General features: G+C 49.1%; 1 protein-coding gene across 3 annotated transcripts in view; it reads left to right on the top strand.

Moving 5' to 3' along the window:
- SMARCC1 (SWI/SNF related, matrix associated, actin dependent regulator of chromatin subfamily c member 1) overlaps window positions 1-12,388 on the top strand; it is a 170,292-nt gene extending 157,904 nt beyond the window's left edge. For 2 of the 3 annotated variants that reach the window (XM_032867902.1, XM_032867901.1), the window contains exons 27-28: window positions 9,492-9,668; window positions 11,955-12,388. In XM_032867902.1, coding sequence (XP_032723793.1) covers window positions 9,492-9,668; window positions 11,955-12,058 — 281 coding nt within the window. In that variant the 3' untranslated portion in view covers window positions 12,059-12,388. Of the gene's footprint in view, window positions 1-9,491; window positions 9,669-11,393; window positions 11,689-11,954 lie in introns of those variants that run through there. The other variant, XM_032867903.1, reaches the window with a different exon arrangement.
- The last annotated feature ends 7,510 nt before the right edge of the window (window positions 12,389-19,898 follow it).

The following is a 19,898-nucleotide window of genomic DNA, read 5'->3' as shown; positions in this document are numbered from 1 at the left end:
TTCGCATAGTTGGACTGTTGTTAGCATTGCTGCTATAAACATTGGGGTGTAGGTACCCCTTCAGATCACATTTGTATCTTTGGGGTAAATCCCTAGTAGTGCAGTTGCTGGGTCGTAGGGTAGCCTGTTTTCAACTTTTTGAGGAACCTCCATGCTGTTTTCCAGAGTGGCTGTACCAGCTTGCATTCCCACCAATAGCAGAATAAGTATACGCTTCTGTTGTGTGTGCCCCAAAGTTCCTAGAATGGGTCATAGGCTGTGCATATGTTCACATTAGTAGATGCTGCCGAGATTGTTCCAGAATGGTCACATGGATTTATATGCTGGCTGTATGTGAGAGTTCTAGTAGCTCAAGGTAATCATTTTTCTTAATTGCCCCTTTTGTGAGGGTGCTTTGGAGTTCAAATGTAAAGTTAAATCAAGTGTATTAGTAAAGTTAAGAACAACAGAAAATTGAATCCACTGGTTAAAAGTTGCTTTAGTATCACCACTTCTGAAAAAGCTGGTTGTTAACAGATGAGCCTAGGGCGCCATATTTTGTTATCAGCTAAAGGGGCCTTTTTAAAGCTGGGCCAGTGAGGAAGTGGGTGGTGTTTTGGGTGAAGTTCATCCTCAGTCCCTTGTTTAATACAGGTGTCAGTTAAGAATTTTGAGTTTGGTCCTTCCAACTGTTGTTTCCTAAGTCCTAGAAAGGTTTGCAGGCCACAGCCTTAGTGTTGGGAGCTGAGGATAATTATCCAGATCAGTTGGCTAGCTTTTGGTATTTGGCCAGAATTTATGGTGTGTGAAGGAAAGGGAAAGCAGCCTCTGAAAAGCCAGCAAGGTTGGGGAAGTGGCGAGAAGGTCAAGACTGATTTATCACTGGGTGGTTAATTTGTCCAGCTCTCTTACGTAGGGTTTATATAATTATGTAGATAAATCCTCCATAATCTTTCCTCCACAAAACTGTCCATCAGTTAGCGGTAGAGCCCATTACAATAGTGGCTCCATGTCACAAATCTGCCGGGCTGTCAAACACATGAGCCTGGGCCCCAGAGCGGTTGGTATAAACCAACACCTGTCCTCCTCTACCACTCCTTAATTCATTCACATACTTAGAATTTTGTGTAGAGAATACTGTCTTTATGCTGTTCTCACTCCTCCTCAGTGCTTATTGTTTGGTCCTGCTCTGAACCTGGGAAGTCCGGCTTTGTGTAGCTTTCGTTTCGTTCCTGTCTCTGTCCCGGATTGGTCCGTTCCCTACCAAACAGAAAGGCAAAGGATGTATCTCTAGTATGTTTCTGGTGTATAGGGAGTAAATGGAGCAAATGGACCTGGAGGTGGCCACAGGCATCTTTGGACCGCCCTTAGGTTTTGTTCTTCTTGATAAAGTACGTGCCACTGCATTTCATCTTTACATTTCAACTGGAAAACTGTGATTTTATGAAGTGATTTCTAGAGTCAAGTCTGCGTTCTGCCCGTACAACTGCCATTGAGGATGGCACAGGTGAACAGCCCTGGTAGCAGCCGCTTCTGGAACACACGCGTAGCATCCTTTGAGTGCACCCTGGCCTGTGGTACCCGTGACAGCACGTGGGGAACCAAGGAGAGGGGCCTGGGTCGCAGCTGTGGCTTCCTGAGGCGCTCTTGACTGTGCGGCTTGCCTTGAGCCAAGAGGATCCCTCTGATGGCTGGAAGTCCTTAATGTCAGCACTCCCAAGGGCCTCAGCCTGTTCTTACAGGAACACAACCCATCAGTGAGTTGAGTCAAAAGGAAATGTGAGCGTAAGCTCTGCCCTCCGCTGGACATTTAGAGTCACTGAGGCGCTTTGGAGTTTTTGTGGATCTGGAATGAGCCGCCTGCCTTGGGGAAGCCTCTGTGTGAAAAGCGGAAGGAAAAGGACATGTTGGTTTAGGTACCCTTGTGGTTTCCTTGTGGTTAATAGCAGAATGATTTCTGGAAGTGCCTAAAAAAGCCAAAGTAGGAATGGATCTGAATGGATGAGAACTCAGACATGGTAGAGATGATGTTTTAATGACGAAACTAAAATTAGTGACATGTTGGTTGTTGAAGGAAATTTCTAACCAAGGCGTTAGTCACTTGGCTTTTAAGCCCCCAAGTTAGACCCACTTCGACATTTCTACCCGTGAGAAACCGTGCTATGGAAAGGATTCCATCCAGTCATCTCTGCCCAGCCCACTCCCTGGACTCCCCACACTGAAAAGGGAAAAGCCAAGTTTTTACTATCTTCGGTGCCTTTGGTCCTGCTCGTATCATGTGATAACAAGGCTGCTGAGCCACTTTCCGGCTTAGCAGGTTACCCTCACAAAGAGAACAGTGAGGGCCCAGTCTTCAACAAAGAGTGTCTGTCTTAGGCGCCCCCGGAAGCCACTGCAGGAGGAGCACTCCCAGAGGAGCCTGGGCTTCCCCTCACTTGGCCCTGATTGTGTTATTTCCGTTCTCCAGGGCACTCAGCCAGGGGATGTGCTGTGGACGGTTAGAAAAGGGAGTGATGAAATGTGCCCAAGATTGGAAATTCACAAGTTCCCTTTCCTAGTTTCATGTTCTTTCCCCACCTGCCTCTTCCATCCCAAAGAATAGAAATCCTTAAATAATATTGCACTAGGCATGACGGGCATCATGCCTTAGTAAAAGATCTAATAAACCTGAGAGAGTGTGAGGGATTTTTCCACTAGGCTAAACCTAATTTTAGCAAACCTTTCCATTTTTCAGGCTTCAGATGCCTGCTGTGTTTTGTGTGTGTGTTTTTTGTTTTTTTTTTTTTAAGCTTGTATGTAGGTCAAACTCCCACCAGTTTTTGCTTTCATGCTACTGTTTTGAAGCCGTGTCTCATCTCTTTCTCCCTTTCAGCTCCCTTTCTACCAGGGAGGGAAATACCTGATTTTTTTTTTTTTTTAATGGCAAAACATACAAACACACCCTTCATTTTGTGTGGTAAGGCTCCTCCCGTGGCTTTCTTCATATATAGTAAGAGGTCATGGCAATGCCTTCAGACATTGTCATCCTTGTAAAAGTGGGGAGACCTTTGTCGGACACCAGAAAAAACACAGGAATACGTAAATTTAAAAAGACAGAGTTTGCATTACAAGAAATTGATTCTGTCTTCTCTTCAGTCCTCTTTTAAATTCTGCTCCATTTCAAATTTGATCCTTAGAAATTAGCTTTTCCAAGGAGAGAGCTGCTCCTTCAAGACATGGTGGTATAGGGGCGCCTGGGTGGCTCAGTGGGTTAAAGCCTCTGCCTTCGGATCAGGTCATGATCCCGGAGTCCTGGGATCGAGCCCCGCATCGGGCTCTCTGCTCAACGGGAAGCCTGCTTCCTCCTCTCTCTCTCTCTCTCTGCCTGCCTCTCTGCCTACTTGTAATCTCTGCCTGTCAAATAAATAAATAAATAATCTTTAAAAAAAAAAAAAAGACACGGTGGTATAGGTGTTAAGGAAGAGAGAATGAGCCTCGAGGGCAGACAGATCTGGGTTTGAACCTCAGCTCTGTCTCTGCTTCTAGGGAACTCACGAGCCAAATTACCCAGTCCCTCTGAGACTTTGTTCCTTATATTGAAACTGGGTTCTTTCTGTCTCACAATCTAGCCAACAACCTAGAGGATTCAATAAAGTAACTGTCATTGCCTGGCAAATGGCAGGCCCTGACTTAGGATGATATCCTGGTCTCCCCACTATCTGTTCCCTAAATCCACTGCTGATACCCAGCACTGTGAGTCGTACAGCATGTGACAGCACTAATCTCTGGATGGCACAGGGACATCGCCCACTCTTAGTGCTCCTTGCTGTCCTAAGAAGTGTTTGTGCAAAGTCCGATAAGCAGAAATAATCTGTTTCTTTCTCTAGCTCTTCCTTTTTGCTGCCACCTCTCCAAAGGAGCCACTGTCCTCTCCCTCACACCTGTGCTCCAGTGGCTTTATTGCCCTGTTACTATAGGAAGGTGGGGAAACTGGTTTTCAGAAGACTTCGGGATTTATAGTGAGGAAAAGAAGTTCCTTGCAACTATTGGGCTTATGACCTTGGAAAACCCTAAGGCTGCCCCGTCACAGCTTGTTGCCATAAAAATATAAGGAAACGGGTAAACAGGCCACTGCTGCTGAGCAGGTAGCTTTGGAAATGGCACCACTGAGCCCTGCCAGCAAGAGCCATCAGCCTCAGCCCAGTGCCTGTTGCATAGGCGTCACCTCACAGGTCTGGGTCGATCTGCAACTGATTCTCCTCTTTGCCAGATTATTTCTTGAATAGCTCATTTCCCTGCTGGAACCCCCACACTGAGCTGCTGGTTGGAGACTTGTTTCCTCTCTGGAGCTGGGTGTGGGTCAAAGAAGTGACCTGTCAGTTTAGTGGCAGCCGGGTTTGCAGCGCACAGTCTGTGGACCCCTCCTCCAGACGCTCACCTGCAGGGGGCACTGTGGTCGCAAGCACCATCTCTGGAGCCACAGGACCCATGGCCCTTCCAGGCTCCCTGTTTACACTTGAGGACATTGGCGAGTTACTCCACCTTTACATCTTCTCCTTTTACAAATTCTGTGACTTGAAACACCAGACGGGCTCCCTCAGTCTGCGAGCTAGAAGTTCATTGTCTAGCCAGACCTGCTTATCTTCCGGAGTTCTAGGGGACAGTCTGTTGCTTGTCTCTTCCAGCTTCTGGTGGCTGGCAGCAGCCATGTGTCTCTTAGAAGGACACTTGTCATTGGATTTAGTTTCCACCAAGATAATCCAGGATGATCTCATCTCAAGATCCTTAATCACATCCACAAAGACCCTTTTTCCCAGTATGGTTGCCTTTACTGGGTTCCAAGTATTAGAATATGTACCACATATCTGTTGGGCGGGGGTCACCATCCAGCCCACTGCAGGGTACCATATGTTTGGTAAATTAAAAAATTGCTCACTGCAGGGGCGCCTGGGTGGCTCAATTGGTTGTGTCTAGCTCCTAGCTTTGTCTCAGGTCATGGGATCAAGCATCGCATGGGGTACCACACTCATTGTGGGCGCTCTGCTTGAAGATTCTCTCCCACTGCCCCTCCCTCCCTACTCGTGCACATTCTCTGTCTCTCTCTCTCTCTCTAACAAATATTTTTTTAAAAATTACTGCAGGAGTGGCACCTGGGTGGCTCAGTGGGTTAAAGCCTCTGCCTTCAGCTCAGGTCATGATCCCAGGGTCCTGGGATCGAGCCCAGCATCAGGCTCTCTGCTCAGCAGGGAGCCTGCTTCCTCCTCTCTCTCTGCCTGCCTCTCTGCCTACTTGTGATCTCTGTCTGTCAAATAAATAAAGTCTTAAAAAAAAAATTACTGCAGGAAGCAGGGCAGTCTTACAACTGATACAGGAAAGAAGAAAACATGGTGGCTAGAACTGAAGTATACACCTTAGGGGGTTTTTTTTGGTTTGGTTTGGTTTGGTTTTAGAAGGTTTATTTATTTATTTGACAGCACAAGCAGCAGGAGGGACAGAGGAAGAGGGAGAGACCATCTTAAGCAGACTCCACACAAGTGTGTGCCAGGCGCAGGGCTTGATCTCATGACCCTGAGACACCACCTAAGCCGAAACTGACAGTTGGACGCTCAACAGACTGCACCACCCCGGTGCCCCAGTTTTTTTTTTTTAATGCTGGCTATTATATTAAATCTTTCACATGTACTGTTCCATTTGGGCATAGAATAGTGTGGTGGAAAGAGAACCGGATTTAGAGTTAGAAGACTTGGATCTGATACCTCTTACAAATTCTGTGACTGTCAGAAGGCCCTTAACTTTTCTGAGCTTCTGTTTTCTCTCTGTACAATGAAAATATTTGCTCTCACAGCATGTTGGAGGAGCCAGTGACATAATAAGGCACTGAAACAAATAAACAGTTTCCCCGTCAGACAGAAAGCCATAGAGTGAGATTGGGGCAGACACCTAGTTTCACTCTGTATAATCTCGAGAAACTCAGTCTCTGGGCACCCTCAGTGACTTGCCCAAGAACATTTGATCTTGGTTGGGGTGACGTGGAAATAAGATCACGCTGTTTAGTTTTCCAGTCTGAGGAGTTCCCCCATACTTGCCCTGTTGAAGATGGTACTGAGTGGCTGCTGACAGGGATCCCCACTGGTGAGCCAGGAATTGGGGCAGCCCCCAATTGCTCTTCACGTCCAAGCGTAGACCTCTGTGACTGCTGAAGCGAGCAGCAGTGGGACTGCACAGCTGTGTGCCGTAGCACTTCTGTGAGCGCTCACCTGCTGTGCCCTTCCTTCTGCCTTCTTCCATCCACCAGTAGTCATTCTGGCCTTTTTTGGTAAAGGCGTGCCTTACTCTCTTCAGTTTTCTGGAGAGAGCTGAGAAGGGCTGGCAACATATTTTTCCTCACTTGCTCAAGGCCTCTTATCCAGACTGAACTTGGAAGAAAGAGGTGGCTGGTACCCACTGATGCACAGGCTGTATTGGCTGGTCTAGCTCATGGTTTCCATTGGCCACGAGTCCATGAAAAGTTCTTTTTATCTCCATTTGGGAGATAAGAGCTCCAGGCTTAAAAGTGGGCCTCGTGTCTCCAGCAACGAAAGTATCTGCTCTCTTCCCTATTACACCACCAGAATGCCTTTAGAGAATCACTCTTAGAGACTTAGGGACTCAGGAGCCTCTTGAGCGGTGGCAGGGAATGGCTCCATGGGCCACTGCCCACATGAGCCTTCGGGATTTGCGTACCTCCCCTGCAGCCCGCCTCAGCGCGCTCCTCTCACTGTGGGTGGCCTGTCCCGTGTCTCCCGTTGCCAGAGCAGGAGTCCTTGCCGGTCCTCCCTACTTCGTCCCCACTGCGCTTCGCCCGTTGAATTCTCTCTCCTTCCCGCTGCACGCTTGCCCTCTTCCTTGCTCTCTCACCCATTCCCAGGCTGCCTGTGGGTGCTGCCTCTCACCCCTTAGCTCCTGCCATTGTCTGCTCAGCCTGCCCTCACGCAGTCCCTGCTTCTCTTGAAAAGCTCTCTTCTTCGCCTCTAGTCTCCAGCTCCTCTGCTGGAGCTCCTCTGTTCTCAAAGCTGTCACACAGGCCGTCAGCCTTACACTCCCTTCAAAACCTGTCACCAATCCTGGCCCCATTCTGCATGCAGGGCTCGTCCCCACAAGCCCCTTTGCTGTGAGTCCTGTCAGACAGACCGTGGGTCACGTGACTCTTACTTGAGCACTTTTTTTTTTTTTTTTAAACACACCTTTTTGAGCCAGTTGTTCCTCAGGCAGTGCCAGCAGTGGCTAATGAGGTGATGCACATACCTCAGGGAGTGGCAAGTGTGAAGGTGCTGCCGGTGAGTGGTAGCTCTTGGGAACAGCGGGGGTGACACTTGTATTGTTTCTTGATGGCATAACTCCAGCTGGGCCTTGTGCTTAGAATAGTCTGCTGTTGTCCTGTCTCTAATCCCCCCCTTCACTCCTTTGCACGTCATCCAAAACCCGAGTCATTCACAGGTATGTCTCAGTTGGCTGGACGGTTTCAGGGTTTTGGCCTGCTCCTTTCGTGGTTTTCCCCAGATGTGCCTTCCACGCTGCACATCTGTGGAATGTATGCCATGCACCATATTTGGTAGTAGTGCTTTAATTTCCATGTCCCTCCCTAGATTGATAGGCTCTCCATCTCTGCCTGCATGTGGCCTAGCGCCGTGGCCCATGCACCCAACAGCTTTGACTTTGATGGTCAGTTGGTGTAAGAATGGGTGGCCGTGTTAGCCCCACAGTGAGTGCAGCGCCTACCCTTGCCCTCTCTGAAGCAGTTTGATGAAGCTTTCCTCCAGTGGATGGACCTGGGGGACTCCTCTGGCGGGCTCTTGCATGATTGCATTATAGAGCGCAGAAAGCTGGGCCTGAGAGCCCCCAACTTGCTGTCTTTTTTATTCTGAGACGTAAGGATTTATTTTGCTTTCTAAAGATTATTCCCTCAAAGATAGACGACCACCTCTTCCCCTGACTCTTGAACCTCTGGAGTGCTCTTCACTGACACCCCAGTAGTGAGGGCCTCCTCCTGTCCCTGGGTCAGGGAACAGACACTAGAAATAGATGGTGTGAGACTTGAAACTGTGTGTGTCTTTCTTAAGACAGGCCTTTTTCTAGACGGTAACCAAGAACTCCCAGCAGGTTATCTCCAGTACTGCTGTCTACATTGTAACTGATCGGGAGCTATCAGTCCCATCTCCCAAATATACAAGCCTGGACCTCAAGCATTCTGACTTCCACCTGTCTTGGAACTGCCTAGAAACCTGTATTTAGTTTTATACAACTGACCTTACAGACATGCTGAAGTCCCTAGATTTCAAAACAAAACAAAGCACCATAGATTCTCTTTCCTTATTCCATAGAGAGTATCATGTGCCGAGAGAGAGAGGCATGCACTTCCACCGTGGTCTGTGCCCATTGAACTATTCTCCTTTGTTTGTAGCTCTTTAAAACCAAGCCCAGCAGCCAAATCACTGAGTTTAAAGCAGGGTTGGCAAACTACAACCTGTGGGCCAGCTCTGGCCCACCTCCTGTTTTTGTATGGACTGCAGGCCAAGAATGGTTTTTACAGTTTAAATGGTTGGGGGAAACTCAAAAGGAGAGTGTTTCTATCTCCTGAGAATTATACAAAATTCACATTTCAGAGTCCATAAATAAAGATTTATTGGGACACAGTCTCACAAATTTGTTATCTGTGACACGTGTATGTCATCTCTGACTGCCTTCATGCTACAGTGATAAAAGTTGAATAGCTGTGACAGAGACCATATGATCTGCAAGGTCCAAATATTTACTGTCTGGGTCTACAGAAAAAGTTCGCCAAACGTCCTGAAGGCTCAGCATGAAACTGCAGACAGGAGGTGTTTTACTATTCCTGTGTCTGGTGTCTCCTCTCGTCAATTTCAAACCAATAGGTGAAGGGGTTGTCTGTTTTTCTTGCTGTGCACCCCCCAGCTCCCCCCCCCACCCCACTACCCCCCCGACCACAGTGCTTCATGGTGGGGGCTAGAAGGAGAGGCGTTTTCGTGAACAGGACTTGGAACTTCCAATCACAATCCCTTTATAATGTTGATTTCACAGTTGTGACCAATATCCTTTCACACATACCCTCCCACGAAGCCCCTGTGTGAAGCTCAGTCTTGACTGGACTGCATGCTGACGTGCAGTAAAAGTCCTCTCCATCCCCTGTGGCCTGTGCTTGGTGTTTTGTGTCGTCAGGAAGATGTAGGACAAGCCACTGTCCACCCACTAACCAAAACGAATGTTTTCTTGTAGGGTGCTTTTCCTGTAATTGCATCTCACAGCTACCTGCCTGTACCAGGATTTAGAGTGGCCATTCGCTCCATAGACTGCCCCATTATCCTTGCTCCTCCCAAAAAACAGAAATCTAGACATAGAGATTATTACAGATTATTGCTCTGTTGGTACTTCAGAGCTTCGGAGGCTTAGGTTTTTGTGTTTAGCAGTCCTGTGCATTGCTTTGATCCCTTTCTCCCTGGTACACTTACCTTCATACTTTAAATCTCCTTCCACAGGTCAGATACCAGGTCCAGGTTCCATGATCCCTGGGCAGCCCATGCCGGGCCGTATGATCCCCACCGTTGCAGCCAACATCCACCCCCCTGGGAGTGGCCCAGCCCCTCCTGGTATGCCTCCAATGCCAGGAAACATCTTAGGACCCCGGGTACCCCTCACGGCACCTAATGGCATGTGTAAGTAGCATGATACTACTACTTCATCACCATAGTGGGGTCTCTGGGTGGGCTGGAGGCAAGGGACGAAGGCTTTATTCTCTAGATTATCTATAGTTTAGCAGGTCTATGGACAGTGCAGCCTGTGACAGTGGGTTCCAGAAGATCGGTGTGTGGCCCGTGCTCTTCAGCACCCCTGATGATCCGGTACACAGGTGATGAGTGCAGATGCTTACAGTCATTTGGCCTTGTGCGCCACAGCCTTTGTGGCCTGTACTCTTGACCCTGAGGTCTGTGGGAAAAGGTGGGGAAAGACCTTTCCGGTCTGTGCTGGAAAGACATTCCTCACCCACTCATCTTTAAGCTTCTCTAGCTCGAATCTTGTTAGACGTGTTGAATTGCTGGTGGTTTTCCTACAGGAGCCTTTTATGGATATGGGGTTCAAATGTAGAGGGTGTAAAGAAAAATAAGAACCAGTTTAAGGCAGAAATCACAAGTCTTTTGTAGCTCCTCTGGGATATTGCTAGTAGCGGCTTAGACTCAAGAAGGAGTATTGAGGGGCTATGTTGAGAAGGACTAGGAGGTCCTAGCAGGCTCTGTGGAGAAGGCACAGGTCCTGCTGGGCAATGTCTGGCATGTGTATGAAGCCAGGGCTTTTCTCCAGTAGATCCTGGTCTCCCCCAATCCTGGCCTCCAGAGGGTTGCTTCAGAAGCTCTGCCCTGTCCTTTACTCCTGTCAATCTCAGAATGATCCCAAAATACAGCCAGTGGTGGCCAGGTGCCCCAGCCACATCTGTGATCCTGATTCATTTACCAGTTCATGTATGTGCCAAGGAATTAGCTCCTATTCACAGTACAGAGAGCTAGGACTCAAGAATTCCTGGTCTCAGGAGCCTTAGTTGGGAAAACAAGAAATAAGTGAGTAGAGAGTAGTCTATAAGATTTGCAGGTTACCTGAGACTCTGAAGTGCTTTGAGTGTACTGTAATGCTCAGGAAGACTGCCCAGGGCCAGGAGGCAGGCTACACAGAGGCATGTTTCTGGACCCCTAGGGGCTAGGACCGAGTAGGTGCGTGGAAGAAAGACAGCAGTGTGGCCACATATGAAGATCGTGACAGTAGAAAACCCTCTCCCTTGGGTCCTTGGTCACCGATTGCAGCGTAGCGGATACTTCTTTTCCTTGGCAAGAAAACACTGCACCTCGCTGCCTTACAGGGCCGGTCTGCCACGACAGCTGACCAGTTTGCCATTTAGTTACAGATACGATATCCTTGGTCTTTACACTGGCCAGAATTTCATCCTGAAGGGCCCTCAAGGGATCATCTTGAGAATGTGGAGGGTTTCAGGTGCTCCCCCCACTTCCCGCCACAGATGAGTGTTTCTGGGATTCTGAGCTGCTGACTTGGCTCTAGGGTCCCAGGCAGGCCTCATTGGGTAAGGTGGTTCCCCTCTTCAGATCTTAGTTTCCTCCACTGGAAAGATCAGTGGCCTTCAAAATGCTTTGAAGAGCTTTAGCAGTTTGGTGGAAATCTCCTGGGGCGGGGGCGCGGCGGGGGGAAGGTTGGGTGAACTGACTGGTAAGCAAGGCTGTACTTGAATTATTTGTTTCATATGTTTTCATTTCTGACCAAATCAAGAGGTTTAAAAAACCCTGGATTAAATAATCTCTAGGGTTCCTTTGTACGCTAAGCAGCTAAAGTCGAAATAGGAAAGAGCCCCAGACACTCATACTAATTGTTCCCTTCAGGACCTGACCTAGTTTTGGCCAAAAACCCAAGGACTGCAGTTCAGGAGCTGTGGGGCCTCCCAGGACTGTCCAGCTTGTCAGCAGCTGCCTCGAGTGAAGCTCTCTGGCCCTGGTGGAGACACTTAATCAGCAAGAAGTTATTGATAATCTGTTTTGTGCCCACCTAGGCCAGGCACTGAGAGAGAAAGAAAAGAAGACACAGAACTTGTCCAGGAAGGAGCTTTATCATTTAACTGAAGAAGTTAAAATTAGCAGAGAGAACCATTAAAATGCAATAAAATCAAACTATAATTAAGTTCTGCAAAGGTCTGGAGTGATTCTTGGAAGGGCTGGGCCGCGGAGGAGGTTGGGACAGATGCAGACACCTCAGCACACTAGCCGAGACTTGGGTGTTCGGTGGGGACCTGACCTGCCCGGCCTGCAGTGGCACCAGCACCTCGAAGGCCACGTTGATTGCCTGCATAACGAAAATCACTTCCTATGTCATTTTTCTTGGAAGGGGCTCTTTCCCCAGCCCTTGTGTTTCCAGCAATGACGAGTCCCTCTTGGATGTGTTTGCAGATGCCCCACCGCCGCCGCAGCCGCCACCACCACCGCCACCACCGCCCACGGACGGAGTCCCTCCGCCTCCTGCTCCAGGCCCACCAGCCTCCGCCGCCCCCTAGTCTGGAAGAGGCAGGCAGTGTCCATGCCCGGCGCCAGCAGCTGCAGGGGGGATGACGAGACTTGTGTTCCTCGGCTTCCTTGGGTTTCTTTTAGGATTTTTCTTCTCACAGCCCCAAGCACGCATCCCATATTTCCCCATCCCCCTTGCCGGCCCTCTCCATGCTCGGACACCTCCTGTGTCAGGTCCTCCGCCAGCACGCGAAGGGAAGCCTGTGGGGCCAGTGTGTCCTGGTCATCCTCATGGTAGCCTGTGTCCCCCTGTCCTGCTCTGGGGTGTACTGACCCTTTCTCTGCAGGTCCTGTCAACATGAGAAGTTTATGTCTGTTGTCTCAGTGCTCTCCTGCAGTGTTTGGTTTTGATGCTTACATGGCTAATGCTTTATAATCATTGTTTTTTTTTTTTTTCCTTTTGTCATTGCTTTAAATGAGAGCATCCTAAGTTCATAGGAACCAAAAAAAAATGGTGATGGGCAGAGGGAATAGCCAGAGGGGACGAACCTAAAGGCATTATAAGTGACCTTATTTCTGCTAATCTGAGCTAAGATTGGTGCTGATGGTGAAGTTTCCTGAGACTTTTGCCTCACATAGATGCACCAGAATTCAAAGAGATGGGGACGGGGCGGGACCCCACTGATTTTATTCTTGGACCGTAGGGACCTCCCCGCTGCGTGGCCCCTTTAGTACCTGGTAGGGGAGCGCCCAGCAGTACAGCAGACCCACACTCCTTCCCTGGGCCCACCGGTTCTGGCTTTCTATGCAGATGATTTGTTGGATTAGGGGTGGGATTTGGGGAGGCGTTCCTTCATTCCCTAGACGAGCCAGGAGCGTTTGAGGAGTCTAGGGCGATGACTCTCCACTGAGTCTAGTCTACTAGTCACTGCTTTGTACTCATTCTTTTTTTCCCCTCTTTAAAAAAAGAAAAAAAAAAAAAAAAACCTTCAAAAAGGAAAAGAAAAAAAAAGTAAGTAGATAGTGCTAAACATTTTAGCTCATGGAACTTGGTTAGGATGGCTGGGGGTTCAAGTCCCCAAACTACCTCTTGCAGTCCAGGGTGAGTGGGGCTCAGTGAAGCGGTACTTCAGGTTTGGGGCTGGATTGGAGAAGTGGGGCAGGATCAAGGGCTCTTGTCCCTCCTCACTTCCCTTGGTGAGATCTCGCATTCCAACTGTCGCAGAGTTGTCAGGGAGAAGCTGGGGGTCCCAGGGCACGCAGTTGGCCATCAGAGCATCATGCTTTGGGGTTGGGGTTCTCGGACTGAACCATCAGAATGCCGTTCCAGAGGCGGAGCCACAGAAATGCCTTAAGTCGTGCCCATTTTGACCCCTGCTGATGAATTACTTGAGAGTTCTTGGTTTTCTCTTCTTGTCCTTCTTTCCTCCCCTCTATCCTTCCATGGGTGGGGGCAGGGTATGTTTGGTGGATCTTGATTTCCAAAGCGCCTGGCCTCTTCATGTCACATTCTCAAGTGGCAGTTTCATTGTTTAGAAAGCAAAGTGGAACACCTTTTGGATATCTTTTTCTATATATTCTGTAAAGCTTTACGTACGAGAGGGTGTAGGGAGGTGTTTATAAAACACCTCAGAACTTTCTTCCTTAGTATCAGAAAGCAAAAAAAATAAATAAAACCACAATTAAGATTTGCCTTTCAAACCCTCAGGTGTTGCCTCTAACCAGGTGGCCCTGGTCACCATCCGAGTACTGGAACCAAGGAGACCTTGTTCCTTTTGTGTGTTTGTTCTGGACTCTTGGAGTGGAAATGAGCTTGTTCCTGCTGGAGTTAAGTTCCAATGCATTTGCCTCCAGAAAGATCCCAGTGCCTTTTGACAATGGCCAGGGTGTTCCCTAATTCCCACCAGTCTTTCCCAAAGGAAACTCATTCCAAATACTTACTTTTTCCACTGGGGTCTTAGAAGGAAAATGGAATTCTGGTTCATACTGTGGTCCCTTGTTAACCTCAGGTCTTTAATGTGATCGCTTTCAAATTTACAAGATCCAGGTGGAAATACTTTTACTATGCCGGTAACAATTCTACAAAATACCTGAATTCTTAACACTGTTATATTTCACTATAAGCGGTGACTTTTCTTTTCATGTCTTTGATCTGGTTTCGTTCCTGTAATACAGCTACCCAATTTTGTGAGGGGGGGAGGAATAATACGTGGTTTTTGTACAAACGTGTTTCTCAGTGTGTTGTTATTTTGGAAAAATGAAGGGAGGGAGTTTTGGGAGATTGGAGGAAATTGATCAAGAAGACCTCATCTCCCTCTTTTTTTTAGTGAATAAATAGAACATTTCTGGATTCTAGTCCCATTCTCTGCATTCACACACCAGTCTCTTCATATGTCCTATGAAGAGTCTAAAGATTCAGCCCCACCTGGTCCTGATCCGCAGTGAGTTCAGGGATGTGGGGCTTCCTGACCGAGCACCTGGATGATGCTTAAGGAGCATACAGTTAAATGTGCCTCGCCCACTGCTTCTGTGGTCAAAGTGAAGAAAGGGGTGTGGCCAAAAGCCCGGCACCTCCAGGGGAATGAATAGTTTTGTTTGGCAAGCTAGAGCATGTTTGTCGGGATGCTGTTTAGAGAGCCCCCAGCTGGAGGCAGACCTTGAGGGCAGTTGGCTCCGTGCACCTTGATGTACTTTTGAGGACAGCCTTTGAGCATCCACAGGTACAAACCCTGTGCAGAAAACAGGAAAAGGCCATTGCCTTCGAGCTACATTTATGAACCCAGTGAAGCAAAAGCGGGGGCTTCTGCGGCGAGCAGTTAGCGCCCGGCTTCTCAGGGAGCTCTGCCGGCCAGGTTGTGCTTTGCTGCCGGATCTGTTTGGACTCACCTCTAGCACAGGGTTCTAGGACCGGTGGGGTCTCCCAGAGTTCTGTACTCCCCAAGGGTGACAAAGGAGGGTAAGCCCTGACCCAGACTAACCGAAGACTGGTTTATAAACTTGAGGGTGAGCTCTTTAGAAAGTGTAACAGGACATGTGTAATCCATCAGTCTCTCACAGGTTCCTGGGATCCTTACTGTGGAGTGGTTCCCCCAAATGTGGTTAAGGACAGCAGTGTTCCAATCTCAGTACAGATCAGGATCACCCAAAGCATTGTTCAGAGACAGGCTGCTCAGCCCCACCCTCAAAACTGATGGAGCAGGTCTGGAGTTCTAAAACACCATGTTTTGTTCTGTTCTTTAGAGAGTGGGGGGCAGAAGAAGAAGGAGAGAATCTTAAGTAGACTCCATACTCAGCACAGAACCCCATGCGGGGCTCGATCTCACCACCCTGCGATCATAACCTGAGCCAAAATCAAGAGTTGTTTGCTTAACCAACTGAGTAACCCAGGCGCCCCTGAAATACTGTGTTTTTAACAGATTTCTAGGGGGTCCTGATGTACCTGTGCAAGGGACCACCCTTGGGGAACCACTAGTTAGGAAGGTTGTGAGGTAGAACAAGATCTCTGTGGTTCCTTAGAGTTGATTCTGTGAGTTCCATTCATCTGGGAAACATTTGAGGGCCTCGTACGTGCCAGGCACTGGACCCTGCATGCAGTGAAGTCATAGTCATGAATAAGGTAGGCAAGGCTCCTGCACTCCAGGCCACTTAGATTCTTGTGGGGTGGGGGGTGAGGGATACAAGACCATAAATTAATAAGAAATAGGATGATTTTAGATAGTGCTAAGTAGTCATGAAGAAAAATAGCGTAATCAAGAGCTTTCTGGGGGATAACGTAAATGGTCTGTGGATTGGGTGTGCTTACATGATTTCTGTCCTGCTGGGTGCAGTAACCTGAGGGTTCCCCCTCATTCCAGGAAGACCTCATCTGAATAATCCAAGCACCCTTTGTCTGGATACACAATGCCAGCCCTGAGATTTCCTTCTGTAAACCTCTCTGCCTGTGGCCATTAGTGTAAAGCCCCTGCTTTCTCTTCTGCTGCTCCTGGAGCATAGCTGCACTCCAGTTGGTTCCTTGAAGGAGGACTTATTGGGAACAAGGTGAAAGCTCCTTGCTCCCCTGTGAATGGGTGGTCTCCATCTAAGGAAGTCACCTTGCAGGATGGGATGGAAGCCCAGGACCCTCAGTGTTGGATGTCCTTGTAAACGGCTCCCCTGGACTTCATTTCCTGGTGGCTTGTTTTTAGGCCCGCCTCCTCTCTTCTTAGGAAGCACCTTTGACCCTGAATTTAAAACCGAGCTAAACAGTAGTGACCAAAAGGGGAGAGTCCTGTGAATCAACTTAACCAGAGGTTCTCGAAGCAATTAGAGCCAGTTCTCTCCGAGCCCCCCAGCCCTTTCCAATCCGTTGAACCCTAAGGGGAGAGAGACTTGTCTGATCCCCTCTTCCTGCTCCTGGCTTGTCTTGGAGAACTGGGGCCAACTTCATTCCCTTCTGTCCCCAGACCTTGCTGTCCTTCCAGGCCCTTCCAAGCCCACAAAGAACCGTCCGGTGACTGCTAATGGCCACCTTACCACTGCAGACCCTTAGGGTACAGCCTTTGCAGACTTCTACAGAATAGCAGTGCCTTCACACAGTACAGTGACCAACACCTTTAGACAACTTAGACTGGAAAGAAAATCCCTCCCACTCTCTCCTGTGGCAACCTACCACCTCAGGTGCCCTCACAGCCAGATGGTCCCAGAGGGAGTTAGCAAGCAGCAGTGCCACTGGAAGGTAATAGCTTCTTTGCACAGGCTGATTTCAACGGGTGGTTTGGCCCTGACATTTAGGATTTCCCATAGTCATCCAAATGGACTGGCATTCCTTGTTCCAGTCTGCTTGTTGTGTAGTACCTATGGGTTTCCTGAGAATCACCTGGTGAGGTCGCTGGTTGAGACAGCAGGACTTCTGCAGACCAGCCTAGCTGCTGCATGTCTGAGGCTGTGTTGACTTATGCTGTGTAGCTCTCTCCCAGCTGACTTGGCTTTGGGGGAATGAAATTCAAGGGCTTCTCCAATCTTGCAGCAGAGACCATTGCCTGGACAAGATGACCACTTCCAGGTTGGGACAGGCCTTTCTAGGAGAGTACTTGTGCAACTGAGAATCCAGAGTTCTTACAGCGAGCAGGGGCTTGTCAGCGCACATGACTAGGCCCCTGACTCTTGGCTCTCCCCTTCCTCCCAGTAATGCTGCAAGAAGGTCCAGTAGCAGCCCATCACCAAAAATGGTCAGAGCTGACTGTGTTGTAGTTCTGATCTCTCCTGACAAGGGAGAGGCCACATTAGGTGGCCCTTTCTGACTGACCTGGGACATGAGTTGGGACTATTGCCATCTTGTACCCTGTAAGAAATCATAGCATTGACTCTTAAATGCCTAGGTGTAGGTGCAGGGGTTGGGGAGAGAGGCTAGGCTTCCATTCTGCCAAGTGAGGCCTGACCTCTGCATCCTGATTCCTCTTGAAATTAAGAAGCAAGGATGAAAAGGTTTGAAATCAAGATCTTGGCTCAAATCCTGGCCTTACCACATCATTAGCATGATCTCAGTGTCAGTTTGCAAATGTGCAAAATGGTTACGAGATTTGACAAATCAGAGTACTAGGAAGACTAAAAACTCACAGAAATGTTACTAGTTACTACTAAGGACTTAAAGCCTGGAGCCACGCAGCTTCCTGTTCAGAATGAAGTATGCCCCAACCATGGCAACTGAAGCAGCTCCTGCCCTGGACAGCAGCCCCTAGTTAATCTAGAGGCTTTCTGTGCCCAAGGAGGCAGGCTGTAGCCATGGAAATGGGCCTTGTGCCTGCCTTGGTGTTGGAGGCAGGTTGCCAAACCCAATAGGAACCTCAGAGGCATGTGGAAGCCATTGCCTCACAAAAGCATCCTTGATGCCCAAATGCACAAGACTTGGATGTGGGGACATGGGTGTGGGCTCTAGACCGGGGTTAATCTCCCTTTCTTCGACTCTGTAGTTCCTATGTCTTAGTTCTCTTATTTAGCCCACCCTAACCCCTGTGCCCAGAAAAAGTAATGCAATCCCTGGACACTGTGCCTACCACCATCTCATAAAAGAGATGCGTTACTGACTCCCAAGGTCACGCAGAGCTGATGCTGTATCCTGCTTTACCTGTCACACTCCATTGCCTGATGAGCTTCTCCATTCATCTCGAGGCGTCTCCAAACCTGGTGTGCCGTGCTCCGTTCGGAGGTCTAGGGGGAATCAGAATGAACGTGAATGGCAAACCATTGGTTTAGGATCCCAAATGAAGAAAGTGGTTAAAAGAATTTGTCCCCAAATTAGGGAAGGAGGTCATTGAGGAAGGCGACATTTCATATTTTATTTTATACAATGTGTGTATTATAATTCAAAAATTAAATTGAAGCCAACCTGGCCAGCTGAGAGGGTGGGGCATGTGACTTGATCTCAGGGTGGTGAGTGCAGACCCCGCATTGGGCATGGAACCTACCTAAAAATTGTTTTTTTTTAATTGAACTTAAAAGAATATATTTAAATATTCAATAAAATATATTAAAATGAGAAACTGGAGTAGCTGGAGTTTTAACAGAGAAATGGGAGAAGGGTCCCATTCAGAACTTCCTAGTGAAAAACACGGGAGTGGTCCTCATGCCCCAGCTGTCAAGGCCCCATTGGTGAGGCCTCATTCCCGGACAGACCCGCCTGGGGAAGGAGGAGGTAGGCACGTCTCCACTCTCACAACCACCACCCAAGAGTCAGACCCAAGTAGAGGAACACAGACTTGTACATAGGCCAAAAAAGAAAATACAGAGGTAAGCCACAGAAAAGGGAAGCAGAGATGGGGTTGGAGGGTGCGTTAGTGCCTCTGTGGCCAGCCAGCAAGTGCAAAGCCCAGCCTGGCCCTCTGTTCGGAGAAGACTATTCCAAACCGGTATTTACTGTCCCCAGAGGCAGCATGAAGCCATGGAAAGAACCTCACAAAGTCAGCCCCTTTGCAGGAAGCTCCAGACCATGTTCCGTGGTGGGAGTATCTGGTTGTCACTGGTGCATGTTTGCTTCTGCCGCCCTTCCGGAACCTCCCAGCGCCTGGTCCTGTGCACTCAGTGTGCTCCATAGTCCAGTGGGGAATTGCTGTAGACAGACGATATCACCGGGAGGCTGGGAAGGCTTCGCAGAAGGGACAGGTAATGGAACCAAGCTTTCTGAGCCCGTTTTCCAGGCAGACTTGGAGGGCAGGGAACACCAGCCTGCCTAAGAGGCTCCTGTCACAGGACTGTCTGTGAAAGGAACCCACTTTGAACCAAGGGAATGCCATCCAGAGACATGCACTAGAACGTGAGGAGATAGATTCTCCAACTTGGTTACCTATGTGGCTCCCTAGAGACAGAAATACCATGGGTGTCACATCTAAGGTGGTGACCCCGAATGTCATTGGGTCAATAACACACCAGGAGGTGGGTGGTTGCTTTGGGATAAGCTACCAGGACTAGGCCACAACTCCCCACCAAGCATGTATCTGGGGATGAGGGGTCCCTGGCTGAACACCGAGCTTCGGTGAGCCCGCACACTAGTCTAACACCGCTCTTGGAGCCCGCGCGTCCCTCGGCTGCGATCTTGGCTCCTTGGGTCAGCCCAGGACCTTGAGTTTGCTGGTCTGGGACACATGTGTGTTGGGAGGGTGGTGGTGATGGATCCTGGGAGGAAGGGGCCAGGATTAAAGGGTGCTGCCCAGGCTACCCCGAGGAGACGAGAAGAAAGGCGGGAGTAGACGTAGTCTCAGAAGGGTCTTGCCCCCCGCCCCTGGGCTGCCTTGTGGAGGGCCTGGCTGTGCGAGGTCTGCGCTTTGGCTGTGGACGGATTAGGTCTGATCCGATTAGAGCCTGGGCGGTCAGCTTCGCCCCCTTGCCTGGCGCTGCCGGCGCCTGCCCCGCCCCCGT

The sequence above is a fragment of the Lontra canadensis genome, unplaced genomic scaffold, assembly GCF_010015895.1.
Source record: "Lontra canadensis isolate GAN:19392208 unplaced genomic scaffold, GSC_riverotter_1.0 scaffold35, whole genome shotgun sequence".
Classification (NCBI taxonomy): Eukaryota; Metazoa; Chordata; class Mammalia; order Carnivora; family Mustelidae; genus Lontra; species Lontra canadensis.
This window is presented reverse-complemented; position numbering and strand designations above follow the sequence as displayed.